General features: G+C 36.6%; 1 protein-coding gene across 1 annotated transcript in view; it reads right to left on the reverse strand.

Moving 5' to 3' along the window:
* The window catches only part of LOC130089955 (nesprin-1-like), a 29,779-nt gene that overhangs the window by 685 nt on the left and 7,361 nt on the right, over nucleotides 1-21,733 (reverse strand). The window contains exon 5 of the mRNA XM_056257579.1: nucleotides 92-21,511. Coding sequence (XP_056113554.1) covers nucleotides 92-21,511 — 21,420 coding nt within the window. The remainder of the gene's footprint in view (nucleotides 1-91; nucleotides 21,512-21,733) is intronic.

Genomic DNA, 21,733 nt, shown 5'->3' on the forward strand with positions numbered 1-21,733 from the left:
CTCTGTTTTTCCTCAGCTCTTCTTCTTGTTTATTTGTGTTTGTTCTTGTTTTTTCCTGATCCTCTTTTTGTCTCTTTGTTTCTTCAATGACACTTTCAATTAATTCTTTGTCCATTTGTAGATGAGCTTCCATTTCCTTCAGTTTTTCTCTTTCCTTCTTTATTTCCTCCTCCATATATCTGATTCGTTCAACTTCATTTTGCAGTTTATTCTTTCTTTCAGCCAGAATATCTTTTTCATCTGTGATCTTTTGTTTCTCAAGGTCAAGCTCTTCTTTCTGGATTGTAATATCATGTCTCTGTTCCTCCACCTCATCCATTAATTTTTTAATTATTTCTTTGTTCTTTTCAATTGTTTTCTTTTCTAGATCAATCTCTTGTATTTTCTGGTCAAGTGCTGATCTCTCTAGTTGGATTGCCTCTCTCATGTCTTCTTCCATTTGCTGTCTTTGTGTCATTATTTGAGTCCTCATCTTCTCCAGGTCATTTCTTTCCTGTTCAATCATCTTCCTGTCATCATCCATTTTCTTCTGCTCATGATCTATTTCAGTTTTCTCTCTCTCCAGTTCACTCTTTATCTGATCAAGTTCTTCTCTCTCCATCTTTGCTCTTACTGTCATTTCTTCTTCTTTCTCTTTTTCTTTCATAATCTGTCCTTGCAGTGTGTTTAACTCTTGTGTTTTTAGGTTTATATCATGATGTTGCTGCTCAGCTTTAGTTTTCACCTCTAGGATCTCAGCTTTGGATTTTTCTAGACTTTTTCTTTCTTCTTCCAGCTTCTTCTGTTCTGTTATATCCTCTTCCTTCTGTTTTCTGACTTGATCCTCAAATTCATCAATTCTCTGCTGTAATTGTGTCCATTTATTCTTAATGTCTCCTCTTTCTTGTTCTAGAAGGTCTCTGCAGTTCTTCAACTCTTGTTTTTGTTCATTTATGTCCGTGCTCATCTTTTCCAGATCCTCTTTTTGTCTCTTTGTTTCTTCACGCTCACTTAATTCTTTGTCCTTTTGTAGTTTAGCTTCAATTTCCTTCAGTGTTTCTCTCTTCTTGTTTATTTCCTCATTCATGTATCTGATTTGTACACTTTCATTTTGCAGTTCAGTCTTTCTTTCAGCCAGAAGATCTTTTTCATCAGTGATCTTTTGTTTCTCAAGGTCAAGCTCTTCTTTCTGGATTGTAATATCATGTCTCTGTTCCTCCACCTCATCCATTAATTTTTGAATTATTTCTTTGTTCTTTTCAATTGTGTCCTTTTCTAGATCAATCTTTTGTATTTTCTGGTCAAGTGCTGATCTCTCTAGTTGGATTGCCTCTCTCATGTCTTCTTCCATTTGCTGTCTTTGTGTCATTATTTGAGTCCTCATCTTCTCCAGGTCATTTCTTTCGTGTTCAATCATCTTCCTGTCATCATCCATTTTCTTCTGCTCATGATCTACTTCAGTTTTCTCTCTGTCCAGTTCACTCTTTATCTGATCAAGTTCTTCTCTCTCCATCTTTGCTCTTACTGTCATTTCTTCTTCTTTTTCTTTCAAAATCTGTTCTTTCAATATGTTTAACTCTTGCGTTTTTAGGTTTATATCATGATGTTCCTGCTCAGCTTTAGTCTTCACCTCTAGGATCTCAGCTTTGGATTTTTCAAGACTTTTTCTTTCTTCTTCCAGCTTCTTCTGTTCTGTTATATCCTCTTCCTTCTGTTTTCTGACCTGAGCATCAAATTCATCAATTCTCTGCTGTAATTGTGTCCATTTATTATTAATTTCTTCTCTTTCCTGTTCTAGAAGTTCTCTGTTTTTCCTCAGCTCTTCTTCTTGTTTATTTGTGTTTGTTCTTGTTTTTTCCTGATCCTCTTTTTGTCTCTTTGTTTCTTCAATGACACTTTCAATTAATTCTTTGTCCATTTGTAGATGAGCTTCCATTTCCTTCAGTTTTTCTCTTTCCTTCTTTATTTCCTCCTCCATATATCTGATTCGTTCAACTTCATTTTGCAGTTTATTCTTTCTTTCAGCCAGAATATCTTTTTCATCTGTGATCTTTTGTTTCTCAAGGTCAAGCTCTTCTTTCTGGATTGTAATATCATGTCTCTGTTCCTCCACCTCATCCATTAATTTTTTAATTATTTCTTTGTTCTTTTCAATTGTTTTCTTTTCTAGATCAATCTCTTGTATTTTCTGGTCAAGTGCTGATCTCTCTAGTTGGATTGCCTCTCTCATGTCTTCTTCCATTTGCTGTCTTTGTGTCATTATTTGAGTCCTCATCTTCTCCAGGTCATTTCTTTCCTGTTCAATCATCTTCCTGTCATCATCCATTTTCTTCTGCTCATGATCTATTTCAGTTTTCTCTCTCTCCAGTTCACTCTTTATCTGATCAAGTTCTTCTCTCTCCATCTTTGCTCTTACTGTCATTTCTTCTTCTTTCTCTTTTTCTTTCATAATCTGTCCTTGCAGTGTGTTTAACTCTTGTGTTTTTAGGTTTATATCATGATGTTGCTGCTCAGCTTTAGTTTTCACCTCTAGGATCTCAGCTTTGGATTTTTCTAGACTTTTTCTTTCTTCTTCCAGCTTCGTCTGTTCTGTTATATCCTCTTCCTTCTGTTTTCTGACTTGAGCATCAAATTCATCAATTCTCTGCTGTAATTGTGTCCATTTATTATTCATTTCTTCTCTTTCCTGTTCTAGAAGGTCTCTGTTTTTCCTCAGCTCTTCTTCTTGTTTATTTATGTTTGTTCTTGTTTTTTCCTGATCCTCTTTTTGTCTCTTTGTTTCTTCAATGACACTTTCAATTAATTCTTTGTCCTTTTGTAGTTTAGCTTCTATTTCCTTCAGTGTTTCTCTCTTCTTGTTTATTTCCTCATTCATGTATCTGATTTTTTCACTTTCATTTTGCAGTTCAGTCTTTCTTTGAGCCAGAAGATCTTTTTCATCAGTGATCTTTTGTCTTTTAAGGCCAAGTTCTTCTTTCTGGAGCTTATTATATTTTCTCTGTTCTTCCCCCTCATCCATAAATGTCCGTACAATTTCTTTGCTCTTCTCAATGTCATGTTTTTCTAGATCAATTTTTGATCTCTCTTCTTCCATTTGTTCTCTTTGTGCCATTATTTCAGACCTTATCTTCTCCAGATCATTCCTTTCCTGTTCAATCATCTTCCTGTCATCATCCATTTTTTTCTGTTCATTATCTATTTCTGTTTTCTTTCTTTCCAGTTTAGCCTTTATCTGATCAAGTTCTTCTCTCTCCATCTTTGCTTTTACTCTCATCTCTTCCATTTGTGTTTCAAAATCATTCCTTGTGTTCTCCAGATCTTTCCTCTCCTCATTCATGGCCCTTAAACTCTCCTCTAGTCTGTGCTGCTGTTGATTCATTTTAGTATTTTCAGTCTGTAACTCGTTTTTTATTGATTCCATTTCATCTTTTTGTTTTTGTATTCCCTTCTGAAGAACCTCCAGTTCTTTCCACTTCTTCATCATGCCCTCTTTTTCTTTCTCTAATTCATCTCTCTGTCTCAGGAAATCATCCATTGATCTTTTATTCATGTCTTCCTTTTCTCTGTTTTTTGTCATTTGCAGTTTCAGTTCATCTGCTTGTCTTTGTAAATCTTCTCTTTCTGTTTCAATGTCTTTTTTCTGTTTCAATGTCTCTTTTTCCAGATAATCTTTCTTGATCTCAATCTTTTGATTTTGCTCTGCTATGTCATCAACAGTCTTTTCCAGTTCACTCTTCTTCCTCTTAGTTTCTTCCATGGTATTGTCACACTGCTCCTTCATTAGTTTAAGGTGGGCCTCCTTTATGTCCAGTTTTTCTCGCTCCCTTCTGATCTCTTCTAAGATGTTCGTCAGATTTTCAGCATCATTCTGCACCTCAGATTTTGTCTTGTAAACCAGTCTTCTCTCCTCTTGCAGTTGTTCTGCTTCAGTTTGGATCTCTTCTTGTTGTTCCACCAGCTTGGCTTTCATGATTTCCAGATCTTTCATTAATTTGTTAGTCATGGTCCTGTTTTCACCAATGTCTTGTTTTTCGCTTTGTATTTCATCTCTCAGTTGTGCAAGTTCTCTTTCCTGTTTTGCATTTATTCTCGTGTCCTCTTCTATTTGTTGTCTCTGAGCTTCTAGTTCAATCCTTATCTTATCCATTTCATGTCTTTCTTCCTTCATCTCTCTTACACTTTGATCCAGTCTTTGCTGCTGCTCAGTAATATATGTCTCTCTCTGCTCCAGTTCATTCTTCTCCATGATCACTGTTTGTCTCATGGTCTCTGTTTCATCATTTACCCTACTTATATCAGCTTTCCATTTCTCAGTTTGTTCTCTCTCAGCGTGAAGCTCTCTCTTAATCTGTTTCAGTCTTTCTCTCTCTTTCTCTAGCTCTTCTAACTGGGATTCAACCTCTTCTTTCTGTTGTTCAGTCCAGATCTGCAGATCATATTTTTTCTGCTTCATTTCTAACTTTTCTTTGTCTATTTCATGTCGGATCTTCTCAAGCAACTCAAAGTCCTTATTATTTTTCTGTTTATGCAATTCTATATCAACCTGCATCAAGTCAAGGGCATGTTGTCTCTTATTGGTTTCCTCAAGAACATTATCTAAATGTTCTTTTTCAATCTGAAGCTGACCAGCAATTCCGTCTAATTCCATGTTTCTCCTCTCTACTTCCTCTCCCTTCCTCTGTATTATTAGCTCTTTTTCCTCAAGAGTTTTTTGCTTGTCTTGGATGATTTGCCTTTGTAGTTCAGTTGACTGAATCTGAGTCTGTATCTCAGCTTGCATTTGTTCAACCATGTCTCTTTCTTTGTTAGTCATGTATTTTTTGTTTTCCATTTCTTGTGTTTCCTCCATCATTTTTATGTTTCTAAGCCCCAACGTCTGTTTCTGCTGTTCAAGTTCAAACCTCTGTTGGTCTAGATTTTCTCTCTCTTTCTTGTTTTCCTCCTTGGTTTGATCATTCTGTCGCTGCTGGTTGAGTACCTCGGCCTGTCGTTCCTCAGTGTTTGATTTTTCCAAAAGAAGCTTTTTCTTCACAATCTCATTTTCATTCTGCTGGTTCTTTATCTCTGCTCTTAAATCTTCTAGTTTGTTTCTTAGAGTCATTAAGTTATTCTTTTCTTCCTCTGTTTCTTGTTTTTCACGAATAAGTTCATCCTTTATCTCCTCAAGGGCCAGCCTCTCCTTTTGAATCTCCTCAATCTGGTCCATCATTTGGTTTTCCAGGTCTTTCTTTTCTTTGTCAATTTTTGTCTTATCCTTTTCAAGAATGGCTTTTGTTTTCTCAATTTCTTGCCTTTGTCTCTCCATCTCCTTCATCATCATATCAAGGTCCCTCATTTTCATTTCAGTCTCTTCAGACAAACATTTAATTTCTTCTCTGTCTTTATCTATTTGTATTTTCATTTCTATTATGTCTTTCATTTTGTCTGTCTGTCTCTGTATCTCAGCTTTAGTTTTTTCAAGGTCAGATTTAGCATCTTGAAGATTTTGATTATCCTTGTCTATTTCTTCTTTTTTCCTGTCCAGCTCAACCCTCGTTTGCGATAATTCTTCCATTTCTTTATCAATCTTTTCTTTGCTACTTTCAATGTCCTCTCTATTGTTTTGTAACTCACTGTGGAGTTTATTAGTTTCTTCCCTCTGTCTCTTTAATTGTCGGATTTCTTCCTCCACTCGTTGCTTTTCCCCCTCAATCTCCATCCAACATTTTTCCTGGTCCTCTCTCTCCTTTTTGATAACATTTTGGATCTCCTCGGATTCTGTCCTTATCTGTTCTAGTGCATTCTTCTCAGCTTGTACGTTTAATTTTTCATGTTTTAAATTTTGTAATTGCTTCGCCAGATCATTTTTCGTGTTTTCAAGATCTATCTTCTCTTGATCCATCCACTTTTTGCTAATTTCAATCTGCTCTTTTTCTTTATGTACTTCTTCAATCATCTTTCTGTATTCATTGTGTTCTCTCTTCATTGTTTCACCCATTTCCATTAACTGCAGTCTCTCCGCTTCAATTTCTGCCTCCTTCTTTTCCAGATTGCTTTTAATCTCCAAGATTTCCTCTTTCATGAAAGTTTGCTCTTTGTTTTCAAGCTCACTTTCCTTTCTTTGCAATTCTCTTTGAAGTGTAACCAGTTTCTGTCTTTCTGAATGTACACTTTCCTTCTCTTTGTCAATCTCATCCCTTTCCTTTAGAACGTCCATCTTAATTTGCTCTAGAGCCTCTCTCTGACTTTGAATCTCTTGTTTTGCTATATCATCTTGTTCTCTCTGCTGTAAGGTTTTTCTTTCCAGGTCCTCTGTTTCTCTCACTAACTCTTCGATCTTAAGCTGCAAATGCGTCTTTTCCATTTCATAATCATCCCTGTCATTTTTCAGTTGTGTCTTGTCATCTTGAACTTCTGCACTCATTATATTGAGATCTTTCTTTGTGGTCTCCATTTCTGTGATGGTTTTTTCTATATCTTCTTTTTGCAATTTAAGTTTTAGACTGAGGTCTGTTAATCTATCTCTCTCACGGTTTGCTTCCTGAATCAGCCTGTCAGAGATCCCTGACTTCTTCTGAAGCTCAGCACGGCCATCTTTAAGCTGATGAGTCTGTTTTCTCACATCTTCTTTCTCTTGTTCAATCAAATCTCTCTCTTTGTTGACCATCCGCTTCATTTCTTCCACTTGCTCTTTTTCTTTGTTTAATTCACTCATCATCTCTTGTAGTTTATCTTCCATTTTTGTGGCATCATGGAGTTTTTCAACTAACTTAGCCCTCTGATTTTCTAGTTCATTCCTCATTTTTTCTAGATTTTCCAGTTCTATCTTATTGGCCTTCATGGCACCACTCATTTCATGCTTTTGTTGATTGATTTCAGCTTTTTCGTCTTCTAACCGATCTTTCTCCATGATCAAAGCTTGTCTTGAAGATACATAATCATCTCTCTGTCTTTGTAGTTCCCCTCTGAAGAGCTCAAACTCTTGCTTCTCTTGCCTTAAATTGTCCTTTTCTTTTTCTATATCTTCTCTCTTTCTCAGTATTTCCATATTGATCTTTTCAAGTGTGTCTTTCTTCTTCTCTATCTCTTCAAGGATCCAACCCTTCTCCTCCAACTCATTTTTTTGTTTCTCCAGTATCTGCTGTCTCCTCCTTATCTCAGAAGTAATGCCTTCTAGTTCAGACTTTTTCTTTTCATGCAGTGTTTTCATTTCTTCCATGGTTTGCCTCAGATTTTGTATATCTCTGTTGAGATGTTCCAGATGACTCTGGTTTCTCAAGAGTTCCTCATTGACCCTTTCAAGTTCTTGCTTTTTCTCCCTTGTGTCCATAGCCTTTTCTACCTCAACCAGCTCTCTCTTGGTCTTCACATCCTCCTTTTCTCTTTTTATCTCATCCTTCAACTGCTCCAGTTCTTCTCTTTCTTTCTGCAGCATTTTTATCATGCTTTCTTCCTCTTGTTGCTTCTCTACAAGTTGTGTCCTCATTTTCTCCAGTTCATTCTTGTCTCTTCTAGTGGTTTCTATCTCTGCTCTAAGGCTTCCTAGATTTTCCCGTATTTGTCCAATATCTTGAATGACCCTCTGGATCTCAGACTTAAAGTTTTCCTTATCATCTTTCTCTGCATTACTTTCATCCATCCTGCTGTCCATGTAAACTTTCAGATTTCTCACCATTTCCCTGATTTTCACGACCTCTAAAATCAATCTTTGGATGTCAGCATTGGCATTTTCTTCATCTTCTAGATGTGCAGTTCTCTCCACCAATCGTTCAAAATCCTCTCTTGCGCTTTGAACATCATTCCTGAGAATTTCCAGCTCTTGCCTTTCTCTGTTGATCTCCTCTCTGGCCTTTGCTATCTCAGTCTTCATTTTCTCTATATCATCCCTCTTTCTGATCACTTGTCTCATCTTCTGATCCAGATCTTTCTTTTCCAGGACTATCTCAGACCTTAGGACTTCCAGTTCTCCCTTTTCATGTGTCATTTTCTGAATCTTTTTTTCTAGGTTTTCTCTCTGTTGCTGCATATCCATCAGCTCCGCCTCTTTTGTTTTACTCTCAGTGTCCTTTTCAAGTTTTAATATCTCAGACCTCATGTTTTCTAGCTCGTCCATCTTATATTTTAAGTCTACTTTAGTTTTCTCAAGTTCTGCCTGCTGTTGATGAAGCTCAGCCTTCAACTCTGTCAGTTTGTCTATTTGTCTTTTAACTTCGCCCGTCTGACTCTCACTCTCTTCTTGTTGGTCATCCATACTTAATGTTTCCATTTTCTCTCTTAATTCCTCTGAATCTCTCCTCATTCCTTTCTTTTTACTGGTAATTTTAACTGTTCTTTCTCTAGTTGTCTCCTCTAAAATTCTTTCAAGCATCTCAGATTTTTTCTTCATGTCAACCTTTTCTTTCTCCAGCAGTTCATTTTCATCTTGAAGTTTTTGCTTGGCCAATGCCATGTCTTGTTTTTGTCTTTCCAAATCAGCTCTGATTTGCTCAAGATCACTTCTCTCTTTGCTCATGCAGTCTTTGCTACTCTTTATTTGCTGTTTCTCTTTTTGTATCTCAATGTTCTGCTGCTCACAAGTTTCTTTCATGTTCTTTTTCATGGCTTCAATTTCCAGCCTCAAGTTCTCCAGTTCAAATCTTTCTTTTCTAGCAGCCTTGATTTCATCTTTCATTCTTCTGAGAACCTCTCTAACATGCTCAATTTCCTGGATCAGCCTTTGCATGTAAGCACTCATTTCTTTTCTATCCTCTGAATCTGCTTCAACATTAACTTCTCTCTGCATGCTTCTTTCCAGATCATGTTTTGTTCTCCAAGCCATTTCCCTAGTATTTTCAGCTTCTTGAATAAGCATCTGAATCTTGGTGTTCATATGTTCTTTCTCTTCCATATCTCCACCTCTTTCTTCCATATGAGATCGTAGTTCCTCTTCTGCTCTTTGTTTCTCAGCTTTCATTTGCTCCATCTCATCCCGCTCTATACTTAAAATGACCCTGTTCATTTCGAGTTTCTCATTTGCACCTTCAATATCAGTCCTCATTTTCTCCAACTCATCTCTTTTTCTTGCTACCTGTCTCATCTTGTGATCAAGATCTTTCCTCTTGCCATCAGTTTCATTCTGAAAAAGCTTCAGTTCTTCCATCTCATGTTTAGTCTTTTGCATCTTGTCCTCTAATTCCTCTTTCTGTTTGAGCATTTCAGCTCTCATACTAATGAGTTCCTCTAAATCTGACTGCCTTTTAGTCTCAATCTCTTCTTTTTGGATTAAAATATTTGATTTGATCTTCTCATATTTCTCCATTTCTCTCTTAAGCTCTCTTAACATTTCATCAATTGCTTCTCTTTCTTTTGCTAACTCCGATTTAATGACATTGTTTTTGTTTATCTCGTCTTGCAACTTTCCCATTCGTACACTCCATTCCTCTTCTGTCATCTGTAGTTTATTTCGCTGTTCTTGTATTTCTTGTTCTGATTTACCAATCTTTTCAATCATCTCTTCTTTCTGTTTCACTAATTCAGCTTGGATGAGCTCTATTTCTTGATATCTCAGTCTTATTTTTGTCTTGTCCTGTTCAATGACCTCTTCCTTTTTAAGCAGGTTCCTTCTTATATCCTCAATATTGTCTCTTTCTTTTTGCAAACGTTCCTCAATCCGTTTTGTTGCCTGTCTTTCAACATCCTCTTTAATACTCTCTATTTCAGCCCTTGCTTCATCTAGTTTAAGTCTACATTTTTCTAGATTATCAGCATAACTTTCCAACTCTTCCTTTTGTCTCTGTATCTCAGTATTTGCTTTATCAAGGTCTGTTCTTAACCTGCTCTCTTCAGACTTTTTCTGTACATATTTTTCTCTTTCACTCAGTATCTCTTGCATTGAATTTTCGATATCCTCCGACTTCATTTGGAACTCAGCTTTCATTTGCTCTAGTTGAGCTCTTTCATCTTGAATATCTTGTTTTTGGAATTTTATCTCCTCTAATTCTTTATGTAGATTTGATTTATTTTGTTGCATATCATCTATGTCTTGAATCAGCTGCTTTCTGCTTTTCTCAGTCAATGCCTTCTCATCCAAAAGCTCTTGGCTCAGTTGTTCCACATTTTTGATGTCCTTCTTTTGTGTCTCCACCAGGCACTGCTGCTCTAACAGTTCATCTCTTTCTCTCTCTAGGTCATGTTTTTGTTTTAAGATCTCCATGCTCATTAGATCAAGACTATCTCTCTGTTTCTGCAGGTCTGCCCGTGTGATCTCACTCTCCTCGGATTGTCTTTTGAAATCTTCCTGGGTTTTCTTCAGATCCATCCTTTCCTTTGTAATCATCTCTTTCTCTACAGCAGCAGATTGTTTCTGTCTTTCTATGTCAGCTTGCATTTCATCCAGGGTGTCAGTTTTCATTTTGGTCTCCTCTGCAAATTGTTGCCTCTCGTTTTCTAATTCTTCTGCAGCCCTCTGTTCTTCTTTCTGAACTTCTAACTTTAACTTCTCAATATCCTCTCTCTTCTTTTGCAGCTCATCTTGCTCATTTTCAAAAGCTTTTCTCTGAATTTGGAGGTCTCTATCCAACTCAGTTCTCTTTTGTTTCAGATTCTCCATATCAGCCTTTTCTTTTTTCATTTTGTTTTTCATGTCATCCATTTCTTTTTGTTTATTTTGCAGTTCTGCTCTCATTTGATCTAGTTCATTCTCTTTGTGTTGTATTCTTTCCATCTCATCTTCAAAATGGGATATTTGTCTCAAGTTATCTGTATTCACCTGCTTAAGAATGTCTTTCTCTCTCTTTAAGTCTGTTTTTTGTCTATCTAGTTCTTCCCTGGCTTGTCTTATCTCTGTCTTGGTTTTCTCCAGTTCAAATCTTTCTTCTTGAAGCAAGTCTTTGGCAGACTGAATTTCTTTTCTTTGCTTATCTGTCTCATCCAAGAGCTCTTTCATTAGTTGGTTGTCTGTAGGGAGAGCACTGGTATCTGATTGTATTTTATATTTGACTGCCATATCCTTCTCCCTCTGTCTTTCATTGTTTGTCTTCTCAGATAATTTCTCCAAGTCTTCAGCTTGACTTTGAAGGTCAATTTTCATCGTCTCTAGTTCTTCTTTCTTAGATTCAATGGTTTGTTTCTCAAATTTGAGATTCTTTAATTCTCTCTCCATATCCATTTTCTGTCTCTCCATTTGATCCAAATCTTTGGTCAACAGCTCTCTGTCTTTTTCAACCAGATCTTTTTCCTCAAGTAACTTGAGTCTCAGTTGTTCATATGTATCTTTCTCTATCTTTAGACTGACCATATCCCTCTCTATATTTCTCTTCTGTGCCATCATTTCCACTCTTTCTCTTTCTAGGTTGGTCATTTCTGTCTTTGTGAATTCCATTAGATCATCAACCTCTCGCTGTAATTGATCAATGTCAGTTTGTCTCTGGTCCAGCTGACTCATTTCCATCATGATGATGTTCTTCATTTCATCCATTTCATGCTGTTGTTTTAATATGACTTCCTGCAGCTGCGCAAATTCACTTTCTCTGTGAGAAAGACTTTCATTCTCTTTTTCAATGGTCTTTACTTGTTTTGAGATGTTCACCCTCATTTCTTCAAGAGTATCCCTCTCTCTCTGCATCTCTGCTATTGTAATCTCATTTTTTTCCTGTTGTTCTGCAAGATGTTTGTTGGCTTTAGCAATTTCTGTTTTGATTTTCTCTAAATCAGACTTCTCCAATTCAAATTCATTTGCTTGCTTTTTATCAACATTCATACATTTTTGTTGCAGATCTACCATGTCTCTCTTCAGCAGTTGTCTGTCATTTTCCAGTAATTCCTTTTCAGCCAATACTGCCTTCATTTGGATCTCAATATCTTCAGACTTCTTTTTCAGTTCTGTCATCATGTCCTGTTTTTCCCTGATCATTGCAGCTCTTTCACCGTCAATGTTACTCTTTTCCTTTTCTATTTCACTTTGTTGTTTATAAATCTCTTCTTGCAGTCGCTCTAGGTCATTTTGTTTGAGTCTTATTTTCTCTTTTTCTTTTTCAATATCATCTGTTTGTTTGGTGATGTTCACTCTCATTTGCTCAAGACTGTATTTCTCTCTCTGTAGATCTGCCAGTGTAGACTCATTTGCAACTTTCATTTCATCTGTGATCTCATTCTTTCTCCTTGTATCTTCAGCAAGATGAACAATATCTTCTCTCTCTTTTTGAAGTACTTCAGCCATCTTTTCCAAACCCTGTCTATCATTTTCTGTTTCTGCTTTTAGCTTTCTGATGTCATCAGCTTCTCTTTGCAGCTCAATCTTCATCTGTTCTAACTTGTTCTTCTCATCTTCATCCACTTGTTTCTGAAGTATCATCATCTTTAAGTCTTCATCCAAATTCTTTCTGCTTTGGTCTACATCATATCTTTCTTTTTCCATTTGCCATTTCTGTTCTTCCATCTCTTCTTTATCTTTAGCTAGTTGTCTTCTCTCATTCTTCATTATTTCCATAAACTCATTCAATTGTGTCTGTTGGTTGTCAAGCTCAGATTGTCTCAGGTCAAGCTGACTTCTGTCCTTCATTATAATGTGTCTGTCATTGTCTATTTCCTGTTTCAGATTCTGAATTTCAGTTTGCATCTGCTCGAATTCATGTTGTTTTTGTCTGATTTGTTCCTTTTGATGTTTAATATCATGTGTTTGTCTTGTGATGTCCTCATTCATCTCATCTAGGGTGTCTCTCTCTTTCTGGAGTTGGACATTCATTTCCTCCAGCCTTTGTCTTCCATCTTGTGTCTCTAGTTTGATCTTCTCAATCTCATGTGCTTCTCGTTGCAGGTCAGTTTTCATCTCTTTCATTGATTCTTTTTCATTCTCAAAATATTCTCTCTCAAGTTTCAGACTCTCTGAATCTTTATCTACATTCATTATTTTTTGTTGCAGATCTTCCATGTCTCTCTTTAGCAGTTGTCTGTCATTATCCAATAGTTCCTTTTCAGTCAATACTGCCTTCATTTGGATCTCAATATCTTCAGACTTCTTTTTCAGTTCAGTCATCATGTCCTGTTTTTCCCTGATCATTGCAGCTCTTTCACCTCCAATGTCGCTCTTTTCCTTTTCTATTTCACTTTGTTGTTCATGAAACTCTTCTTGCTGTCGCTCTAGTTCATCTTGTTTGAGTCTTATTTTCTCTTTTTCTTTTTCAATATCATCTGTTTGTTTGGAGATGTTCACTCTCATTTGCTCAAGATTGTTTTTGTCTCTTTGTAGATTTGCCAATGTAGACTCATTTGCAACTTTCATTTCATCCATGATCTCATTCTTTCTCCTTGTATCTTCAGCAAGATGAACAATATCTTCTCTCTCTTTCTGAAGCACTTCAGCCATCTTTTCCAAAGCCTGTCTATCATTTTCTGTTTCTTCTTTTAGCTTTCTGATGTCATCAGCTTCTCTTTGCAGCTCAATCTTCATCTGTTCTAACTTGTTCTTCTCATCTTCATACACTTGTTTCTGAAGTATCATCATCTTCAAGTCTTCATCCAAATTCTTTCTTCTTTGGTCTACATCATCTCTTCCTTTGTCCATTTGCCGTTTCTGTTCTTCCATCTCTTCTTTATCTTTATCTATTTGTCTTCTCTCATTCCTCATTATTTCCATAAACTCATTCATTTCTGTCTGTTGTTTGTTAAGCTCAGATTGTCTCAGGTCAAGCTGACTTCTGTCCTTCATTATAATGTGTCTGTCATTGTCTATTTCCTGTTTCAGATTCTGAATTTCAGTTTGCATCTGCTCGAATTCATGTTGTTTTTGTCTGATTTGTTCCTTTTGATGTTTAATGTCAAGCATTTGTCTTGTGATGTTCTCATTCATCTCATCTAGGGTTTCTCTCTCTTTCTGTATTTCTGCCAGTTTGATTCTTTGCTTTTCTCTTTGTTTTTCAAGATCTACCTTGGCTCTTGAATGTTTACTTATTGTTTTCTCCAGATCATGTTTTTCCTTCTCAAGCATGTCTCTATCAGATTGAATGGCTTTAGTTTTCTCTTCAGTATCGGTCTTAATTCCATCCAAGACCATGTCTTTTATTTTTGTCTCCTCAATGAGATTGTTGATTTGTTCTCTCTCTTTCTGGAGTTGAACGGTCATTTCCTCCAGCCTTTGTCTTTCATGTTGTGTTTCTAGTTTGATTCCCTCAATCTCATGTGCTTGTCTTTGCAGGTCAGTTTTCATCTGTTTCATCGATTCTTTCTCATTCTCAAAATCTTCTCTCTCAAGTTTCAGACTCTTTGAATCTCTATCTACATTCATTATTTTTTGTTGCAGATCTTCCATGTCTCTCTTCAGCAGTTGTCTGTCATTGTCCAGTAATTCTTTTTCAGTCAATACTGCCTTCATTTGGATCTCAATATCTTCAGACTTCTTTTTCAGTTCAGTCATCATGTCCTGTTTTTCCCTGATCAGTGCAGCTCTTTCACCTCCAATGTCGCTCTTTTCCTTTTCCATTTCACTTTGTTGTTTATAAATCTCTTCTTGCAGTCGCTCTAGTTCATCTTGTTCGAGTCTTATTTTCTCTTTTTCTTTTTCAATATCATCTGTTTGTTTGGAGATGTTCACTCTCATTTGCTCAAGACTGTATTTCTCTCTTTGTAGATCTGCCAGTGTAGACTCATTTGCAACTTTCATTTCATCCATGATCTCATTCTTTCTCCTTGTATCTTCAGCAAGATGAACAATATCTTCTCTCTCTTTTTGAAGTACTTCAGCCATCTTTTCCAAAACCTGTCTATCATTTTCTGTTTCTGCTTTTAGCTTTCTGATGTCATCAGCTTCTCTTTGCAGCTCAATCTTCATCTGTTCTAACTTGTTCTTCTCATCTTCATACACTTGTTTATGAAGTATCATCATCTTTAAGTCTTCATCCAAATTCTTTCTGCTTCGGTCTACATCATCTCTTTCTTTGTCCATTTGCCGTTTCTGTTCTTCCATCTCTTCTTTATCTTTATCTAGTTGTCGTCTCTCATTCCTCATTATTTCCATAAACTCATTCACTTCTGTCTGTTGTTTGTCAAGCTCAGATTGTCTCAGGTCAAGCTGACTTCTGTCCTTCATTATAATGTGTCTGTCATTGTCTATTTCCTGTTTCAGATTCTGAATTTCAGTTTGCATCTGCTCGAATTCATGTTGTTTTTGTCTGATTTGTTCCTTTTGATGTTTAATTTCAAGCATTTGTCTTGTGATGTCCTCGTTCATCTCATCTAGGGTGTCTCTCTCTTTTTGGAGTTGGACAGTCATTTCCTCCAGTATTTGTTTTTCATGTTGTGCCTCTAGTTTGATTCTCTCAATCTCATGTGCTTCTCGTTGCAGGTCAGTTTTCATCTGTTTCATCAATTCTTTCTCGTTCTCAAAATCTTCTCTCTCATGTTTCAGACTCTCTGAATCTCTATCTACATTCATTATTTTTTGTTGCAGATCTTCCATGTCTCTCTTCAGCAGTTGTCTGTCATTTTCCAGTAATTCCTTTTCAGTCAATACTGCCTTCATTTGGATCTCAATATCTTCAGACTTCTTTTTCAGTTCAGTCATCATGTCCTGTTTTTCCCTGATCAGTGCAGCTCTTTCACCTCCAATGTCGCTCTTTTCCATTTCACTTTGTTGTTTATGAATCTCTGCTTGCAGTCGCTCTAGTTCATCTTGTTTGAATCTTATTTTCTCTTTTTCTTTTTCAATATCATCTGTTTGTTTTGAGATGTTCTCTCTCATTTGCTCAAGATTGTTTTTCTCTCTTTGTAGATTTTCCAATGTAGACTCATTTGCAATTTTCATTTCATCCATGATCTCATTCTTTCTCCTTGTATCTTCAGCAAGATGAACAATATCTTCTCTCTCTTTTTGAAGTTCTTCGGCCATTTTTTCCAAACCCTGTCTTTCATTTTGTGTTTCTTCTTTTATCTTTCTGATGTCATCAGCTTCTATTTGCAGCTCTATCTTCATCTGTTGTACATCCTTCTTCTCATCTTGAATAGCTTGTTTTTGATATCTGAGCTCTTTTATCTCTCTCTCTAAAGCTTCTTTTTTTTCATCCACGTCAGCCTCGTATGTTTTCAACATTTGGGTCCTTTCCTCAATTAATTCTCTTCCATTATTCAGTTCTACCTTAAAGAACTCAAGTTCGATCTCCATTTGGTGTTTTTGTGCTATCATTTCAGACTTCTCTTTCTCAAGATTAGCCTTTTCTTCTGTTGCAAAATCAATGATTTCGTTTACTTCTCTCTGTCTTTGATCTATTTCAATTTTCTTCTCTTCAAGTCTATCTTTTTCCATTGTGAGAGCTTTCCTTGTAGCTTCCGTTTCATCTTGCTGTCTATAAATCAGAGCTTGGATTTGTTCAAGTTCAATCCCTCTTAGTCTAATTTGTTCCTTCTCATTTACAATGTCATACTGTTGCACTGAAATATTGTCTCTCAGTAGAAGAAGCATGTCTCTTTCTGTCTGTATTTCTGCAAGTGCGATCTTGTTCTTTTCTCTTTCTTCCGCAAGCTGGTTTTCAAGATCCTCCTTCGCAGTTGCTATATCTGTCACAGTTTTCTTCAGCTCAAACAAAGCCATTTCCTGCATCTGTTTATTAGACTCAATTGCTTTCCTTTGCCTTTCTATTTCCCGATCCCTGTTTTCTAGACCCACTTTTTGCTTGTTAAGTTCCTTAGCAAGGATGTCAACATTGTCTCTATCTTTCTTAAGTTGGATTGTTGCTTCCTCAAGCTTTTGTCTTTCATTTTCTGTCTCTAGTTTTATCCTTCCAATATTTTCAGCTTCTCTTTTTAGCTCAGCTTTCATCTGCTCAATTTTGTCCTTCTCATCCTCAATCATTTGTTTCTGAAGTTTGTTATTTTCCAAGTCTTTAACTACATCAAGCTTTGTTTGTTCCAAATCATCCATTTCTGTTTTTATCGTTTTTCTGCTGTTGTCAATTCCTTCCTTTTCATCATACACCTCCTTTCTTAGCAGCTCCAACTTTTCACTTTCCTTTTTCAGTTCTTCCCTCAAATTTACCTCCACTTGCTGTTTTTGATTCATTATTTCTGCTCTTTCCCTCTTAATATCATACCTCTCCTTTTCTAGATCATCTCTATCTTTTGATATGTTCATTCTCAAGTGCTCAAGAACATCCTTCTCTTTCTGTATCTCAGCCAATGCTATCTTATTTAGTCTTTTCTGAGATTCAAATTGGTTCTCAAGATCTTCCTGGGCTCTGTCTATCTCTGTCTTAGTTTTCTCCAGGTCAAACATTTCCTTTCCGGTAGTGTCTCTATCAGATTTAAATGTTTGTTTTTCTTTTCTTAGACTTGCTTCCTCTTCTCTGATCCTGGCAACAGAAGTCTCTATATCCTCCTTTTCTTTTTGAAGTTTGATTGCCATTTCCTCAGTGTTCTGCCTTAGTTTTGCAATATTTTCAGTTTCTTGTTGGAGCTCAGCTTTCATCGTATGCAATTCCTTCTTTTCTTTGCCAATCGTTTGTTTATGATCGTTTAAGGTCTTAAACTCCTCAGCTAAGATGGTTCTCTTTTCTTTCATATCCTCTAGATCTCTGTTCAGTATTTTCCTGCTGTTTTCAATAGATTCTTTTTCTCTGAGAACTTTTTGTTTCATCAGCTCCACTGTTTCACTTTCCCTCTTCAGTTCTAAATGCATGTCATTCACTCTTAGTCTTTCCTCCATTATATCAGTCCTCTCTTTCTTGAGTGTGTCCAGCACATCATCTAATTCTCTCTTTTGCTTTTCCATTTCAGCCTGTCTTTCATTGAGCTGACTCTTCTCTTTGATGATAAAATCCTGAATCTCTTCTGTTTCTTTCTGTTGTGCATACAATTTTGTCATACGTATAATCAGTTCGTTTTCCTGGTGGCTTAAACTGTCTTTCTGTTTTTTAATTTCATGTTCCTCTTGTGAGATGTTCATCTTCATTTGCTCAAGAGAATTTCTCTGCATATCCATTTCTGACATATCAATATTGTTCTTTTTTCTCATTTCAGCAAGATCTTCTTTTTCTCTAGCTATCTCTGTTTTGCTCTTCTCCACTTCTGACTTCTGCTTTTCTATCATATCTTTTTCGGTCTCAGTGGCTTGCTTTTGTTTTTCTAGCTCAAGGCACATCCTCTCCAGAGCTTCTTTCCCGTCATTTCCCTCATGTTGAATTTGGTCTGCCTTATCTTTTATACTCTGTTTTTCATCCATCACCTCTTTCTTCATTCTCTCGATATTTTCAGCTTCTCTCTGAAGCTCAGCTCTCACTTGCTGAATCTCTTTCTCAAAGCATTGCCTCTTAAACTGAAAGTTTTCAAATTCGTTTTGCAGTTTTGCTTTATCTTTTTCCATGTCTTCCTTATCAATTTCCAAAGATTTCATGTGGCTTTCAAATAATTCCTTTTGTTCAGTTATTTTTTTATTTTGGAGCTCCACATTTTCATAATTTGTCCTCAGTTCTTCTCTCAAATTCTCTATTTCCTGTCTCGCTTCATCCAGATCTGCCATTTCTCTATTTCTTGCAGTCTTTACAAATTCCATTTTTCCTTGTGAAACTTCCCATTGTTGTTCTTGTTCAGCTTGTATCTGCTCAGTTTGCACCTTTTCCATCCTTAAACTGCTCTTCAACTCATCCATTTGTTTTTGTTTGTATTCAATCTCTGCTTCTTTTTGCTTTAGTTCATTTTCTCTCAGCCTTAAATATTCTTTATCACTCTCCACAATGCACCTTTCTTTTGAGGTGGTTTCACTCATCTTCTTAAGATTTTCTCTTTCTTTCAGCATCTCTGCCAGTCTTATAATGTTCTGTTCTTTTTGCTGAGCAAATTCGTCTTTGAGATCTCTGAGCCTAGACTTTTCCTGTTCTAGTGCGTCTCTCTCAGTTCTCAGTGCGTCTTTCTCTTTTTCAATCTCCATTTGCATCTCATCCAGAGCTTTTGACCTTTTTTCAACCTCTTCAACTAGACTATCAGTGCATCGTCTTTCTTTTTGAATTTGAGCTTTCATGTCTTTTACATTTTGCATGTCATTTTGAACAGCTTGTCTTAGATTTTCAATGGCACCTGCTTCTTTTTGCAGATCAGCCTTCAATACCTCAAATGCTTTTTCCTGCTTTTCTATATCAGCTTGCATTTGGTCCAGGTCCTCTCTCTTTCTTTTTGTCTCTTCTGCAAGACTCACAATGGCATCTCTCTCTTTCTGGAGTTGTGCTGTAGTGTCTATAAGTGTCTGTCTTTCAGCTAATGTATCTTGTCTTAGCTTCTCAGTATCTTCAGCTACTGTTTGCAGAACAGATTTAATCTGTTCCAACTTGTGTTGTTCGCCTGCAATACCCTGTCTTTGCATTTTCATTTCCTCTCTCTGTCTTTCCAAATCAATTTTCTTTTGCTCCAGATCTTCTGTATCTCTCATTAAAGTAATTCTGCAGTCCTCAATAAGTCGCTTCTCATTTACTACCTCTTCTTTCACAAGTGCTACCACTTCAAGTTCCCTGTTTAATGCATTTGTCATGTTGCTCTCCATCTGCTGCTTCTGTTCCATTATAGCCACCCTCTCTCTGTCAAGATTGTCTTTTTCATTTTGTGTGAACTGTATGACATCATCCACCTGTTTTAGCTTTTCGGCTATTTCATCTTGGCTTTTCTGAAGTTGACTTTTTTGCATGAAAACTATATTCTGGATATCCTGCATGTCTTTTTGTTGTCTGTTAAAGTCATCCTGCATTTGCTGCAGTTCGGTTTCTCTTTTCTTTATTTTCCCCTTCTCATTCTCAATATCATCTTTTTGTTGAGAAACAAGTTCATTCATCCTCTCAAGAGTGTCTCTCTCCACTTTGATCTCCTTCAATGTCAGCTCATTCTCCTCTCTCAGGTTTTCTAGAGCTTTCTTTTCTCCTGCTACCTCTGCTTGTATTTGTTGCATGTCACACATTTTCTTTTCTAGTTCCTCCCTGTCTTTTTTAAGCTGCGCTGTCAATTCATCCATATTCTGTCGTTCTTCTTGCACGTCCTGTTTTACCCTCTCAATATCACCAGATTCTCTTTCCAGCTCAAACTTCATGCTCTGTAATGTTCTCTTTTCGTCCTCTATCAATTTTCTTTGAGCTTCTATGTCCTCTAGTTCTCTAGCAAAAGTGTCTTTTAGATCAGTCTCCATGGTTTGCTTTTGTTTTTCTATATCCTGTCTAATGTGATTAAGGACATCTCTTGCTTTTTCTAATTCTGTTCTTATCATGTCTTCTTTTTCTCTGCTTTCTGCTAGCTCAGCCTGCAGGTCATCCCATCCTTTCTGTATTTCTAGCTTTGTATTTTCCAGCTCATCTTTTGTTCGTTCCAGCTCCTGTTTTTGCAGCTCTAATTGTAACTCAATGTCTGCTGTGGTTCTTGTTGCAGTTTGCAGTGAGGTTTCTTTGAGCGAAAGTTCATCCTCGCTCAGTTTTATTTCCACCAGTTGTCTCTCTATTGTACTTTTTTGTGCAAGTATGTCTTCTTTGAAATACTCCAGAGCTTGTCGCTCTTTTTCCAGCTCCTCCTTGGTCAGGGTAATATTCTGTCTTTCTTCCTGCATGTCCTGGTTTACTCTCTCAATATCGGCAGATTCTCTTTGCAGCTCAAACTTCATGCTCTGTAATGTTCTCTTTTCATCCTCTATCATTTTTCTTTGAGATTCTATGTCCTCTAGTTCCCCAGCAAAAGTGTCTTTTAGATCAGTCTCCATGGTTTGCTTTTGTTTTTCTATATCCTGTCTAATGTGATTAAGGACATCTCTCGCTTTTTCTAATTCTTTTCTTATCATGTCTTCTTTTTCTCTGCTTTCTGCTAGCTCAGCCTGCAGGTCATCCCATCCTTTCTGTATTTCTAGCTTTGCCTTTTCCAGCTCATCTTTTGTTCGTTCCAGCTCCTGTTTTTGCAGCTCTAATTGTAACTCCATGTCTGCTGTGGTTTCCGTCGTAGTTTGCATTGTGGCTTCGCTCAAATTTATTTCTGCCAGTTGTCTCTCCATTGTACTTTTTTGTGCAAGTAAGTCTTCTTCGAAATACTCTAGAGCTTGTCGCTCTTTATCCAGCTCATATTTCTCATATTTTCTTGTGTCATCCATCACATCAGTTTGAACTTGAACATCAACTTGTTGAATCTCCATCATTCTTGTTATTTCCAATTCATTTTTCTTTCTTTGTAGATTTATTTCCATATTGTCCAGTTCTTGTTTTCGTTGATTCAGCTGCTGCTTCTCTTTACATATTGAATCTAAACCTCTTTGGTTCTCTTCTCTCTCTGATTGCAGCAGTCTTTCTCTGTTTTGTAGACTCGCTTTTTTCTTTTCCATCTCTTTCTCCTCCTCTTGCAGTCTGGACATCCTCTCTTCAGCTTCATGTTTCACTGTTTGCACATCCTCCTTTGCCTTCAGTAGTTCTTGTTTCTCTTTTAAAATGATTTCTTTATAATGTTCCAGTTTTTTTCTTTCTTTCTGAATTTCACCTACACTGAGTTCAAAGTCTTCTGTTATAAATGTTTCGATGGCAGCTGGTTCTTCTGTTTTTGAACACTCTGGGCTTTCGGCTGCAATGATGACTTGTTGAACCTGGAATAAAAGCTCCTTGTTTGCATTTGCATCTCTTTGTTCCAATATTCTTTAGATATACAGTATACAGTTATGCTAGGTACAGTTCAAAATATTTGTCACAATGTTTTGGCAAAATTAAATGTAAAGTCCCTTGTATTTCATATGGGAAAAGAAATGTTCCGAAATGTTCTTCAAACTTGTTTTGAAGTCAACGTGAAATCAAAATTTCCTCTTTTTATT

The sequence above is a fragment of the Rhinichthys klamathensis genome, unplaced genomic scaffold, assembly GCF_029890125.1.
Source record: "Rhinichthys klamathensis goyatoka isolate OS25496 unplaced genomic scaffold, OSU_Roscu_1.1 h1tg000140l_1, whole genome shotgun sequence".
In the NCBI taxonomy this organism is placed as follows: domain Eukaryota; kingdom Metazoa; phylum Chordata; class Actinopteri; order Cypriniformes; family Leuciscidae; genus Rhinichthys; species Rhinichthys klamathensis.